Genomic DNA, 15,409 nt, shown 5'->3' on the forward strand with positions numbered 1-15,409 from the left:
TACAGTTCTCAAAGACTCTCACACACAATCTCAGCTGGTTATCCTCCGGACAGCTTGTCTCCTTTTCATTTCTCTCACATTTTTCTCCGTGTGGCGCGCGCACCCGCTCGCGGTGTGTGGCGCCTGTCCGCGCTATTTTCCGACATAACAACCTCATGTACAAAACGAAAGTAACGAGCCAATTTTGTAAAATGTAAGGAGTAGAAAGTACCGATATTTGGGTTAAAATGTAAGGAGTAGAAGTAAAAAGTCCCCACAAAAATAAATAGTAAAGTAAAGTAAAAATATCAGAAAAATCTACTTGAGTACAGTATCGAAATATTTGTACTTCGTTACTTCCCATCTCTGCATGCTAGTAGCTCTGGGAGGCTGTACATATGGACTTTGAGCTAAATGCTAATGTCAGCAGCTAACATGCTTACATGCTGATGTTTAGCTAATAGGCTATGCTCACCATTTTAGTATAGCATGTTAGCATGCTAACATTTGCTAATTAGCACTGACGAACAAAGAACCTTCAAGAATACATTTTTGATGTCAAAAATCCCTCTTTAGACACGTAAACCCAGGGATGGCTTTTTTGTTGTAAGATCATTTTTTTTGCCAATTTAGGCCTTTAATTGACAGAACAGCCGAAGCCAGGAAAGGGGAGAATGAGGGGGAATAACATGCAGCAAATGGCCATGTGTTGAAACCGAGCCTTTGTACACGGGGCGCACACACCTCCAGTTGAGCTACCAGGACACCCCAGGAATGCTTTTTTAATATGTTTTGCAAAATGTGGTGCACAAATACAACTGTCAAGAGAAACATATTCACATGTAGTATACTTTCTGTGATACCCAGTGGCCATAAAGGGAACTTCTCTGTCTGAGTACAAACCTGACATCTTTGTAGGTCTCTGGGCCTCACTTTGAAAGAAACCCCACTCCTTACACTTAACCCTGCATTACTGTGTTAATATTCTCACATTGCCAGTCCACAACATGGGGATGGGACAACAACATGCTCTGGTTTATTGGCATTTCTTTAAACCAATCTTAATCGTCTTGGGCGGTGCCAAACGTCCGATGGAGCAACCTCCCTAAAATAGCCTTGGGAAGGAACTTTTTTTGGTGGAACATGTTTACGTTCAAAAGTTGTTTTAGTTGTGCATTGGCAAAATTAAATAGGACCGATAGTCTAGCTAGCTGTCTGGATTTACCCTGCAGAGACCTTAGGAGCAGTTAACCATAAATTGACCAAAGTTTAAAATGCCCACACAAAGAATGCAGAATGTAACAAACATCTGCCAAAATGAAAGATATTCGGCTGAATTTCTGAACAATCCCGGAAATGAAAACGTCATCGATACAGACTACTGTGGTAGGATTTGTGGACAGGTATCTGTACCTGTACCAATACATGTCTCCACCATGTTTTGAAAGCCCCTAGCTAAAGCCCAGAATGGCATCTTTACTCCCCTTTATAAACTACACTTCTCCCCCATCTTACCTCCTCCTATTTCCCCTTTTGCTTTGTTAGTTATCTGCCTGTGACAAACAGGGAACTCAATTCTCATCAAAAAGTACATGCACCCAGTTTACCTGGGCGCCATGGTTGCAAAAGGGAGCAGACTTTACCTCAGACCAGTGATATCCAAACCAAACTTTGCCTAGTGATGTCTGCTGGTCATTACTGAGTAAGTTGTTTTATCAGCAGTAAAGTACCAGTATATTTTTCTTTTGGGAAAATAAACTCTGAAGCATTACTTCAGCATCACTGACACACAGTAGGCCTATGTGCTCCTGCATGCTTAATACCAAAGGCCCAGAGGTTGAACCTACACTGTGTCTCCCTCTTTCTTCTGCTACTACAGACAGGTGGCCAGATCTCCTGTCTTTGTCCTGCTCCGTCTCTCAGGAGCTCTGAGAATAACTTCACATCTGTAGGGTTTATGCAGCTGCAGGTCCTTGTTGTGGTCCTCTATCTCCAATACCACCAGCTATCAAGACCACAACTGCACAGAAATCACCAAATTGTCTCTGCATTGTCTAATTGTATGTGTTAACATCATTACTGTACATACTGGATGTAAACCCTCCTGCTTCAAATGCAACATGCAAATAATTAGACTAATTTGTAATTTAAAATTTGGTACTGTTGACACCCTCTCCCCTTCACCCTCTTAACACACCAAGAAAATGAATGCGGGAAACAGGAGAAGCTCTGGCTGACTGTCACTGGTCTGGTCTCGCCCTGCCTTGGTTTTGTCTCGGCGTTGACCCCTCAAAGTCTCGGTATCGACTTGGTCTCGATACAGTCTGGTCTTGGGGATGACTTGTTGTCTTGGCTACAACACTGGTAGACACTTTTTGAAACTTTTTGCAGATAGGACATAAATACGTTTTTCCTGCTCTGTTCCGGTAAGACGAGAACGGAGAGAAGTTTCCAGAACTGGGAACCTGTGCCTGTTCTGTAACAGAGGCCAGTGAGGCAACAGCTGTTCACTGCACACTGGATCTATAGGAGGCAATAGCAATACAACTAACATACAATCACCAAACCACGAGTATCTAGAACGTGTACTGTACACTCAACTTAACACATACTCAAAGTAAAAGAATATCAACAATGGCTTGGATCTCGTATTTGCAGCTTTAACTCTGAGGTTAAAAAAAAGACCAGTGAGAAACGATTTAAAAATATTTGGTAAGGGTCTAAAAAGAAAAGCATTTGAAGGTTAAAGCCCATCACAGGCTTTTAAGTTGGAAATTTTTTTTCCAACTAGTTCCATTTTCCTATGGAATCACAGGTCCTAGTGCATGTTGATACAGTATTAAATTCAACATGGGGAGACGCCAAATTGATTGATACAGGTATTTTTTGAGTTGTGTGTGGTACAGCAACCAAAGTAGGCATTGTTTTTGAAGAGTCTACCAAGTGGCTGTCTTCATGTATTCATCATATACGGTGTACCACTTGGCGCAAAACCCTAACATTTAAAAAATAATTGATTCGACTTGAGATGCAGCCTCTTAGGTTCAGCCGTGCTGTATGTTGTCATTTTCGGTCACAACTGTTTTAAAGTTTGTCAAACTTGGATTAACATCTGTCAACTTCCGCTGTCATTTGTAAAGCTCAGCTGTGCTTTGAGACAAAGGCTGACTTTACCATGTTAACATGTAAGTATGCTAACAAAAGCTCAATAGCTCAATTATGTCAGTGATCTCAAGGTGCAGCTGGAGTTTGATCATTAGAGATATTGTAACTTCTCATGAACTAATGTGCTGGAGAAGTAGACATTTTTTACCTGTTGATAAAAAGTCAAGAGAAATCATTTTCTCGGGACCTATGCTTCATTTATGACAATCAATCCAACAGTTTTGGATATATTTTAATCTGGACTAAAATGTCCCCACCAGGACATGTAATCTTTGATTAAATGGACAAATCATGTATGACCTTCCCCGAACTCAAACTGTCTTCGGTGAAAGTGCCTTTAAAGTGTTTGGACCCTCATCCTGGTATAAATTGCAGAAGCATTTTAAATTAGACTACCTACCAACAATGACAGTTTAACATTAGGATAAAGGTCTATTTAAGTACTACATGCACATGTACTGTTATTGGGGGTTGCTGGTGATTATGTTGAGATGTTGTAAAATGTTAAATTACTGTCTTTTTCTGTTTTTTTTACTGTATATTTTAAACATGGAACTATTGTGCTGCTGTCTTGGCCAGGACTCCCTTGTAAAAGAGATTCTGAATCTCAATGGGATTATTCCTGGTAAAAGAAAAGTTAATGAAAAAAAAATTAAACAAAAAAATGTTAAAGACAAGGAAGACCGACCCACATCCCCAGTTATTGCATGCTTTGGAAAACAGTGAGCAGTAATGCAAAACGTATGGGATTTGCAGTGAATGGGCTTAAACACGCAAATGCACCATTGTGGACCTTTGAGAACCAAAGGTCAGTTCTCCCCCCTGATACAGCACAAGCTGTCTTTACATAAATGTTCTCCAGCACATGGTAAACACACCTTGTGACTTCCAAATGCATACAAGCCATCAGGTGTTTGTGTTTCATTAGCTATAAAAAGCCAAAAGGAGTTGAGTTTAGTAAAGGCATCTCAGTTGGAAGTGGCTGTAATCTGAAGCTGCAGGAAATAGAAGTAAGAAAATCAATAAGATTATGTGTTAAAGCACAATGGCAAAAAAGGCAAGTCAGACCTTAATTAGGGCAACAAAATTCAACAAGTGGACCATCAATGTGGGTTGCATGAGATTAGTTTGAGGTAGTTTTACTACAGAATTACTTTACAGGTCGGCTTGAGCATTTAGCTTTTTGAATCCACAGTGCCTGTCTATGGGAAAAAAAACATAAATATCAATAAATCAAATACACATGTCCAAGCATTGTAGCCAGGAAATCTTTACAAAATCAAGCCTGCTGGTTGAAAATAGACTACATTTTGGCATGAGCTCAAAATCAACCGTTCTGGATTTGTTTCCCATAATGACATGTATGTGAACCTGCTGCTCATACATGCCAGAGATTAATTTGGACAGAGGTGAACTTCAGCCGATAAAGTCTCTGCTGGTGGAGACTTGTGGAACATAAGCAACAAGAGATAAGCATAGAGATGGTATTTCTGGAATACTACTCTAAAGTCACTGACAGCATATTGAACAGTATGTATGAAAGAGTGGACTGTAGTCCAGTCATGTCCCATTGACCGGAGCAGAGCACTGCAGCCCTGAGAGGCATGCTGCTGATCCTTCTGTTGTTTCAATGGGGCAACGTCAGGAAAAGGTTGATTTTGGCCGGTGATGAAGACCAGGAAACGTCTGACACACACACACACACACACACACACACACACACACACACACACACACTGAAAATTCCCACAGTCCTCTGGTAGTTTTGTTTTTTGGGTCAGGATAATCCTGCTTTATTGAAGTCTTTAGTATTTAAATATTTACATTGGGATTGTAGCACAAAGCTAGTCGCCTGCACTACAATAAAGATACAAAATCATTAGATAGTGGTGAAACAACACAAAAGCAAAACTAAAAAAATAAGTATAAAAGTACATAAAACGTGAACCCTTGATTTTTCTCTCTTCTAACACCAAAGTGTCTCATTCGCTGCAGTTTTGTTACATAAGATGCAAATAACATGGTGTGAACAATAAAACTGAGTTATGTAACAGAGACTTTGAGCAGCAGTAAAAGTGCCCCTGCTGATTTAATTTGGTCAATAACTACACTAAGCTGTTTAAGTGAAGCAAACTAGGTGGAAGCTTTTGCAAATGTGGGTGTAAACTGCAGATCCTCGTCACATTGTCAAAAGTTAACAAGCAAAGTTGTGTGTGAAGTTACAGAAGGGTGTATGCATTGCCATGTTAGACCGTATAGTTTTTAGTTTTTTTTCAAACTCTACATTTTTGAAGTCACATCACAAGGGAAATGTGGACAGAAACTCGTTGAAACTGGTTGTTTTGCTCTGCTGTTGGACTAAAGTGGTCAGATGGAGGCGGCTTGTTGGCGCTGTATCTTTGCAGCTGAAGTCATGTCTATGACTCAGTGTCTCTTTCTCCCCCTTTCCCATCATTTATTCATTCATCATTTGTTCTTACAATTAGCGTGTAATATCTAAAAACATAAAAAATATAAATGAAAACCTTCATTTATAATTGTATATTAACTCAGACTAGGGCTGTGGAATTAATTGAATTTCAGTTTCGGTTTCGATTTCGGCTCCCAACGATTACCAAAATAGTACAATCGAGTAAAAACTATTATTTTGCCAGCTCGTAATTTCCTCGTGTGTTCTGAATGGCGCGCACGCGCGCGCGCACACACGTCATGCGCACATCCGCCCCTCCCGAAGCCAAACGCTTTCAGCCAAAACTGTCAGGGAGGCAGGTCGCGAGAGTTTTGCGAGAGTAAAGATGGCAGAAGGAGGGCAGCCACAGCAGCGTTTGGTTAGCAAAAAAGGCAAAACCAACTCCATTGTCTGGGAACAGTTTGGCTTCGAGGAATCCGACAATGAGCAGAAACATGCTACGTGCAAGATTTGCTACATGGTAGTGGCTGCAAGTAAAGGGAACACCTCGGCTTTCAAAACTGGCAAAAAAATACCTTGGCATTCCAGCAACAAGTTCCTCTTCAGAGAGGGTCTTTAGTACAAGTGGAAACATTCACCTGCTTGCGTTCATCTCTTAAACCACATAATGTTAACAGATTGGTGTTTCTGGCTAGAAACATTTAAGAGATTATTTTAGCAACCCTACTAACATGGTGACTTAAATAATTTTGTTGTCTTTAGTTAAGTTATTTGCTGTTAATGCTGGGTCCTGATGATGGGCCAGCCTTTTATATTCGTGGATTGAGTTGCTGGAATTTGTTTATATTTTGCCAAAATGTTGCCTAGGCTACTTGTTTTAAAGACATTGTGGAACTAAATACAGGGAATAAATACTTTTATACTTTGATTTCAAATTTATATTTATATTTATTTTAATAGTTCAAAAAGTACAATAAATGTTCTATGTTTTCAGAATTGTTGAAAGGTGTCTTTTTAATAAATGCAACACGTTTCCAAAGTCATGTGAAATAATCGTGTTACATAATTGTGATTTCAATATTGACCAAAATAATCGTGATTATGATTTTTCCTAAAATCGAGCAGCCCTAACTCAGACTGTTGTGTCTTGTATGGTTGACATTGAAATATTGCCACTGTTAGAATTTAATGGGCCTTTTCTCATAGAGTGATAGAGCACTATGTAAATGGAAAATCTAAGTTTGGTGGCAATTATTGTGTCTTTTAATGAGTGGAATAAAAACAGGCTTCAAATTAAACTCCCATTTTTCCCTAGTATATGTAAATAAACGTTTGGTTCCCGTGATTATAAAAATAAACATTTGCTTACGGACTGAGTGTTTGGTGTTTTTTACCACCAACATCTCCTTCCAAGCAATGGTTATGTTTAGGGTTAAAGTTAGGGTTATCTGACTGGAAGGCGACGTTGGATGCAAATACACCATCGAGCCTGTGTATCGCACACTTGCGTAACCTACTGTGTCCATCTTGTCTTTCAGATTGGAAGCCGGTCTCTGTGCGTGTGTTTGGGATGAAGCACCTGTGGGACGTTCACTTCCTCCTGCTCAACCTCCTCTACCTGTTAGGATCCGTCACATCACAGGTCAACCCAGGTCTGTGCTGCCGCGAGAGAGCAAACCGCATCTCCCATTTATCTGTGCTATGATTTAACTGGCTTAAGTTCCAGACTGCAACAAGATCATAATGGAGAGTTTGTGAATACCGTGAAATGAGTTTTGGGAGTTTTGGGTAGTGTTTGGTGCTCCAGTCCGGTCTGAGGTGGATTTTGGATGAGTGCTGCTTTGTGGGAGCCATGTGGTCCCCTCTCTCTGGTTTGGCCTCTTTGATCCCAGCATGTCAATAAAAAAGGACCATTCATAGTTTAACAAAGCAACAGAGTAGCAGCATTTTGTGGACAGAGACAGAGTCAAATAGGAACCAGAGAGAGGTTTTTGGTAATTGTGGACAATGTAGAAATACAGCAGATATTTGCCAATATAAACCTCAGCTTCTAAGCTTCTGTCATCACGCTGAGTTTTCTTTATCTTGGAAGAGATAATGAATGTCATGTGTTCAGATCTAAACAGTAATTAATGATGGTTTTTTTCAGAAAGGTTCAACACAGAGTTTACAGGTCACCCTGACCTCACTCCGCCAAGCAGGGTTTAAAAAGAAAGAAAAAAGCAGTGGAAAAAAACGCCCGGTCACTTCCACATCCTCCCGCCTGACTCCATCCCACTTCCAATTTCAAAATAAAACTTTTGACTATATATACCATGCTGTTATACAAGTGTAAATCCAATTTCTTTTGAGAGTGTATGAAAATAAAAACAGACATGAGGTCATGATTACAGGCCTGGGGTTTTTCTCAGTCAACAGTGCTGAATCAAACCTGCGTTTTTTTAAACCAAGACCGAAACACAAACACCGGTTGTTTGCCCATGCAGTACCTTGAATCATTTGAGCTGTACAGACGTGCACAAACACACACACAGATCAGTTTTGGGCATGAACACACACTCAAAATCTGTTTTTTCCTTTTTGTCATTCATTCGTTCTTTGTGCCAAAGCAAATAGAATAAAAGAGTGAAACATTTTATAAGGGGTTTTAACAAAAAACTAAAAAAGCGAGGAAAGAAATAGAGAGGGTGAGCAAGATAGAGATCACACAGCGCTTTTACTGAAGGAGTTTCAAGTAAAACAGTGTGTGCGTGCTGTGGTTAATTTCAGGCGTATGTCTCCTTACACATACATATTAATAGCTACATGTTTGGCCTATTTAACCAGATGTGAATGTAACATAGGATATTTGAAACATTCAGCTGCAGTGTTAGTAACTGCACTGATAGCTCTTTAGAATGAATTCAACATTTTTGATTTGTGGATATTTTATGAGGCATCTTCTCAACTACAGTTAATTTAGGATTTCAGTGTTTGACAGGGGTAGTGACTTTCTGGGCTTGTCTCTTTTCTTACTGTGTGTGTGTGTGTGTGCGTGCGTGCGTGCTTGTGTGTGTGTGTGCCTGCTTGCATGCATACTGTATACTCACATGCACACGCATACTGTGGATCGAGCTATCCCACTGGAGTCTGTGGCTAATGCATACCAGACATTCTGACAGAAGGAAAGTCCATTGAAATAGGCTCTGTCTTTCCCTTCGAGCACTGTGTGTGTGTGTGTGTGTGTGTGTGTGTGTGTGTTCCCAGTATTTTACCACTCATAAGTCATGAAAAGGACTGCTTCTGCATCTGATCATGGTCAAAGTTCAACAAGTTCACCATTCAAGACAAACGTTAGTATCTGTAATCAAACCCAAAGGGATTTCTTCACTTAAAAACCACCAACGATTATTTAAAAGAAAAAAAATCACCTCACTAAAAGCTTAAATCTCAACCTGCTCTAATATATGGAAACAGGATATATCCACCTATAATTCTGTCTAATGCTTTAGTTCTGCTGCATTGAAAAAGAGAGTCATTTTTCCAAGGTCGGGAAAATATTCATGGCTGAAGTTAACTGAGATGTTGGGTGATGCCAACTTTCCCCTGTTTAAAATTCCCAAGCAATTGAGTTATACCATCCCTGTCTTTCCCATTTTACTTGTGAGTGGGCGGATTTTATTTCACTGTGGAGGGGGAGGAGGTGTGGACATGAGCCGAGGCCTGGGCACAGCAGCCAAATATTAAGCAGTACTGTTCTCGTGCGATGTTTAGACTAAACCTTGAGTGAATGAATGAACAAGTAAATTAATGGATTAGAACTTTCTATGAGACTTTGTCTCTTTTTGGGCATTTTTTAAGGCTTTTAGGACAGCTGAAGACATGAAAGGTTAGAGAGAAGGGGAATGACATGCAACAAAGGGCCGCAGGTCGGAGTCAAACCCAGCGCGTCAAGGAGTAAACCTCTATGCACGGGCGCCCGCTTTACCAACTGACAATCCGGGCGCCCAGACTTTGACTCTTTTGAGGCTATATCTTTTTAAATACTCATGCTATGTTTAGCATGTCACAGGTAAACATCATATGGTTTAATTACAAAGGTAAAACACACCGTACCTCACCATGAAACATGTTGGTTGTTTCATGTTTGTGATCCCATTCCACTGTTAAGAGCAACTGCCTGAACGTAACAGCATGTCTTTAAAGCAGTGGTGTGAACACATTCTTTTCCTATCAGTTTGTGAAGTTGTTGTGGCGACCGTGTCAGCCGACAGTCGTCTATTTACACAATCCGTACTGTTACAGAGTGTTCTTTTTCTTATTCAGTCAGTAAGTTTATAGGTTATTATGTTTATATTTTATAGTCATAGTTAATATTTTATATTGATCTACTGTACTGTTCAATCCCTGCACTGTTCACTTTTTTACTTTTGCACTATCATCATTACACACAGTCTACAATAGTACCTTGCCCATAGACCGTTAATATTAAAAACAATTTCAATAATATACAGTCTATGATCTCACCTTATCATAGTCATTGCATTTCTGTGATTGATTTTAATTTTAATTTTAAGTTTTTTTGTCATGTTCAGTATGTGTGATACAAGTGTGTAAATGTGTTTGCTGTGTTATGTTGTCTTGCCACTGGATGCCTAAAATTTCCTTTGGGATGAACAAAGTATCTATCTATCTATCTATCTATCTATCTATCTATCTATGTATCTATCTATCTATCTATCTATCTATCTATCTATCTATCTATCTATCTATCTATCTATCTATCTATCTATCATCTATCTATCTATCTATCTATCTATCTATCTATGTATCTATCTATCTATCTATCTATCTATCTATCTATCTATCTATCTATCTATCTATCTATCTATCTATGTATCTATCTATCTATCTATCTATCTATCTATCTATCTATCTATCTATCTATCTATCTATCTATGTATCTATCTATCTATCTATCTATCTATCTATCTATCTATCTATCTATCATCTATCTATCTATCTATCTATCTACATATCCAGCAGACACAGAAAAATTACCATTCATTTGGAGTTGCTGTTGTTTGTCACCACTAGTGACCCCTTTTATATTACATGTAGTCATTTAATTTTAATACAAAAAATATGGATTAGTGCATTTTTCAAAAGACAACAGGATCTTGAGTTGTAATCCTGTAATTTCTTAAATGTAAATTGTGGTCATGGTGTAGATGTAATACTTGTAATAAAGCAGACAGTACATTTGTGAGCAACACAACCAATACTGCCCTTGATGGACAGGTATTACCCAGCAGAACATTAACTTGCGAGACGACGAGTGTGTGTGTGTTTGGAGCCAGCGGTTGGACAGCAAACACTGCAGAACAAACCTGCCTTTCAGCAGTCAGGGTGCGGTTAAAATCAAGAGTGGTGAGAGAGAGGGTTTGGTCCGTTACCCCTTTAACTCTCTCTCCCCCCTCTGTCTCTCTCTCTCTCTCTCTCTCTCTATTCCTCCATCACACAAGGCTGGTAGTTTTCCACCTTTTTCTGGGGTGATATTTTTAGATACTGTGGCCAAATGTTGAGCCTTATAGGTGATATGTGTGTGAGTGTGGGGGGAAATCTTTGTATGCGTGCGTGCGTCCAAACAAACACACTCGCATGCCCCCATAGCTCACCCCAGGGCTCACCTCTGAGTGGGTTGGTTGGATAAATAAACACAGCAAAAACCAACATTTTGAAGAGCGGTCCCACATCCGGCACAATATATATACTGAAACCCGTCTCTCTGACTCTCTCGAGGATGTGGTTAAAGACTCTGATAATGACTCCTATTTTCATCAATTATGTCCGAGGCAATTAGTCCATGTTTTCCCTAGCTTGTGATGTTGCATTATCTCTGTGTGTGTAAATATCCGTCTATTTTCATGTCACCGCCTGTGTCCTTTTAGTCTTTTTGACAGTGTGAGACAGTAGGAGTCAAAGATGCTGCGCTCTGGTCATCTCATGTCTGTTTGCACTCGTTACCTCTGTGTGAATAAGCCTCATGTGCTGTGTTACGACCCTTACGTTTTCTGTCTAGGGGAAGCAAGGACGTAACACAAATCAACAACTCAAACTAATAACAGAGAGACTAACAAGTCAAAGTACGTAACAAGTATGTTTTATTACATAAATTAGATGCACGTATATAGTTTCTATACATATATGTGTATATATATATATATAGATGATAAACAAAAATGGGTTTAAAACAGTAAACTAACCAAAAATAAAAGGTGTCTCCAACCAGATCAGGCCCTGTTCTAGTGACTCTCACAAGTGCAGTAATGCCAATAACCCCAAACCCATAACCTCTGGACTAGACGTCAACACTGCACCAAAGACACATACGACATTTCAGCAACTCGATGGCAGTGATTATCATTCCAGCTTTTCCATTTTCAAACAATGACGTTCCTTGCCATCTTTTCCTGGCGTGATTTGATTTAAAAATCGTTTATTAGAAATCTCTGCTGTTTGTCTTGAAGCGTGTTCTGACGATTTGTGTTTTACTACAGCTATCGCACGCGCACTTTGAGCACCGCACCTATCATTAAAATGGTTACGTAATTATGCAGCCAAGGATACTGCTAACATGCTGAAAATATGAGAAGAGTAAGATGATTTTTGGAAATGCGGTCTGCTCATAGCCAAGGCAATCTGCTGCGGGGAGAGAAACAGGAGTGCAGTGGAGGGGTGTATACAAATTTGGGGATAAGTGATGAGGGCTGCAGGGAAGAGGGCAGCATGGAACAAAGGTTAGAGAGGACAAGATGAAAGGAGGACAGAGGAAACAAATTTAGACATCTGGAAGGGTTTTTGTTTGTGTCTCCTTTAAGATGTCACTGTGTCATTGCCAAGACGAAGCCTGCCTTCGTGCGTGTGGTTACATCTACGCTGGGTTTTGCGTGCACACATTTGTGAGCAGCCTATCAGGTCATCAATCCATCAAGGGATTTTCACATTTTCACAAAACATTGTGACTTTTGAGTAAATATTTGGAGGAGATCAAGTAAGAGGAAGAGAGAATCACAGGGAGATAAAAAGGGAAGAAATAAAGAGTAGGAGAGGGACAGAGAAGGCCTTGAACTTCGAGCTCTGCTGTTGCTGGCATCTGCTCAAAGGTTTCAAAAGTGAGACAAGAGGCCAGGTTTACCCGGTCAGTCTCCCTTCCTCCCACAGCTCCACTGTAAGCTGCAACCCAACTCTATCACAAACACAGAAATCAAGTTTTTCCAAAGGCTCTTTCATCCATAAATGAGGCTAACTAGTGCTAATATCCTGTTAGGTGGAGTTATCCATGTTAAGCCTAAACATAGATCAACTCAACCCTGTAGATAACACGCAATGGAAAATGCCCTTTCATTTTCGCTCTTGGAAACAGCCAGAAATCAGTAGATTCATTCAGAGCCTTGTAAAAGTTAATAGATACCATGTTGACTGTGTCACGCTCAGTTAGCCACTAGCCAGCTGAGTCCTAATGAGATGAAGTTTTTCTAAATCACGCTCTTAACTTTTATCACCTCTTGCCACTGAAGGAAACAAAAGAAAAGAGTGAGGGGAGAGACCACACAGGAGGAGTGAGAGCAGGTTAGAGGAGACATGAGGGGGCGGACGGGCATGCAGGAAACAGAGCAGGGCATATTGCTTCTGTTGACCGCATAGCGGGGGTGTGATGGGCAGAAACCTGCCAGCTTTACCACACACACACAAACACACAGACACACACACACACAGAAACACACACACACACACACACACAAACACACAGACACACACACACACACACACAGACACACACACACACACACACAGACACACACACACACACAAACACAGAGACACACACACACACAGACACACACACACAAACACACAAACACACAGACACACACACACACAAACACACAGACACACACACACACACACACACACAGAAACACACACACACACACACAGCCACACACAAACACACAGACACACGCACACACACACACACACACACACACACACAGACACACACACACACACACACAAACACACTCCTGTGCTTGATACCAGCACTGTTTGGACTGGCAGAGACACTGAATGGATGTAGCTTATTATTTCAATAAAACAACCACAACTTGAGTGCAAAGAGTGTGTAGTGTATGTGTGTGTGTGTGTGTGTGTAGTACCCTCACATCACAACCCATAACCCCACCCCTTCATTCAGCACTTGTAGGTTTCTTGAAAGAAGCTGGGAATGAAGTAGTTCTGTCTTAGAAATGTGGACAGTTTCAAATAAACAACTACAACAAGCGCTGGGGTTGGTCTGAGAGGAGTGGCGTGTTCCAGGTAGCTTCAAATACCAGGAGTTGAAAAACTACTCTGCTTAAATAGAGACATTTTTGCAAATAGAAGTAAAGTTACTTTCCTCAAGTAAATAAAAAAAGAAAGAAGAGGAGGATGTTCTTGAATGAATAGTTTCACTATTTGGGAAATACACTTATACCTGTTTGCACTCTTGATGCAACTATTCACCTGCTGGCTGTAGCTTCGTGTAACATTACAGACATTGGAGTGGTGTCAGCATAGATAAATGTCTATGGGTATCAATTTACTTCTCTAGCTCACGCTAGCGGCTAACTCTTTGCAAAAAGCTAAAGAGTATTCCCTATAACATGGCTGCGGGAACATATTTTGAGTTGGGGGTGCTGACAAATTTCCGAGATAACTTTTTCAGCCAAAGTCAACCACCACACACCACACTGCATCCATCACAACGCTCCAAAAGTGGGAAAAATAAAATCCAAGTCAGGGCAAAACTAGACAGGGGATACACAACATATAGGCACAAATCTTCAAACACTGAGCCACAAAATACAAGGGTATAAAACAATTCCCTGAATGAATTAAATCAAATCAAAAGTTAGCTGCCTTGTCGTTTGTGGCTAGCAGGGTGGCTGTGGGAGTGACAGGTGGAGAGGTGCTGCTGCTACTTCTTTCGGTTACAGTTGCTGAGTTTTCTGCCTCGGGTCTGTTAGGCTTTTTAGCCTGTGACTGATTTATAAAGAAATCCAAAATGAGCTTTGTGCCATGTTATAGGCAAGCTTACTTTTATACTGTTGACCCACCGGGAAAGTTTCCACCACTATCTTCACTTATGAATGAGTGTCGTAGGAGCGCAGCGCAGATTCATTCTGATCGAATTATGTGTTTATCTCTTACCATCCTAATTTTAAAATCAAATTACATTTAATTGAAATGGAAGGTAGTAGGTTAATATCAATAATCAATTCATTAAAATAAATATATGTAATTTTTAATAATGGTTTTTCCACCTTTTGCTAAGGGGGTGCTGCAGCACCCTCTGCACCCCTGGTTCCTGCGTCCATGCCCTATAACGTCAAACTACTCCTTTAAGTAAATGGAGTAGTACCACAGTGTAAAAATGATTAAATTAAAGGCTTTTCTGTAATTCTGGCCTTTCCAAAACTACATACCGGCAATCAAACAAGGACTTACAGTAAATTAGAACATAATTACTGCTTTCCATGTGTAAAAGCACTGGTAAACAGAGCTACTTATTACCATCAGCACTTGTAATTAGTTACAAAATACAGGATAATTGTGGCTAAACATGTCAGTGCACTGAGTGGATGTTCATCATGACCTTATTTCTTCTAGTCTTTAAATCAGAAATGTTGTGTCTCAGGTGTGTGTCGGTATCCTCTGGGCATGTCAGGAGGGCAGATACAGGACGAGGACATCACTGCCTCCAGCCAGTGGTCTGAATCCACCGCTGCTAGATACGGCAGGTAGGTCTCACACACACATACACACATACACACA

General features: G+C 40.3%; 1 protein-coding gene across 5 annotated transcripts in view; it reads left to right on the forward strand.

Annotated features, from left to right (window-relative positions):
• ddr2a (discoidin domain receptor tyrosine kinase 2a) overlaps positions 1–15,409 on the forward strand; it is a 35,918-nt gene that overhangs the window by 10,443 nt on the left and 10,066 nt on the right. For all 5 annotated transcript variants that reach the window (XM_034882312.1, XM_034882315.1, XM_034882314.1 and 2 more), the window contains exons 2-3: positions 7,093–7,206; positions 15,273–15,375. In XM_034882312.1, coding sequence (XP_034738203.1) covers positions 7,125–7,206; positions 15,273–15,375 — 185 coding nt within the window. In that variant the 5' untranslated portion in view covers positions 7,093–7,124. The remainder of the gene's footprint in view (positions 1–7,092; positions 7,207–15,272; positions 15,376–15,409) is intronic.

The sequence above is a fragment of the Etheostoma cragini genome, chromosome 9 (genome assembly GCF_013103735.1).
Source record: "Etheostoma cragini isolate CJK2018 chromosome 9, CSU_Ecrag_1.0, whole genome shotgun sequence".
NCBI classification, from domain to species: domain Eukaryota; kingdom Metazoa; phylum Chordata; class Actinopteri; order Perciformes; family Percidae; genus Etheostoma; species Etheostoma cragini.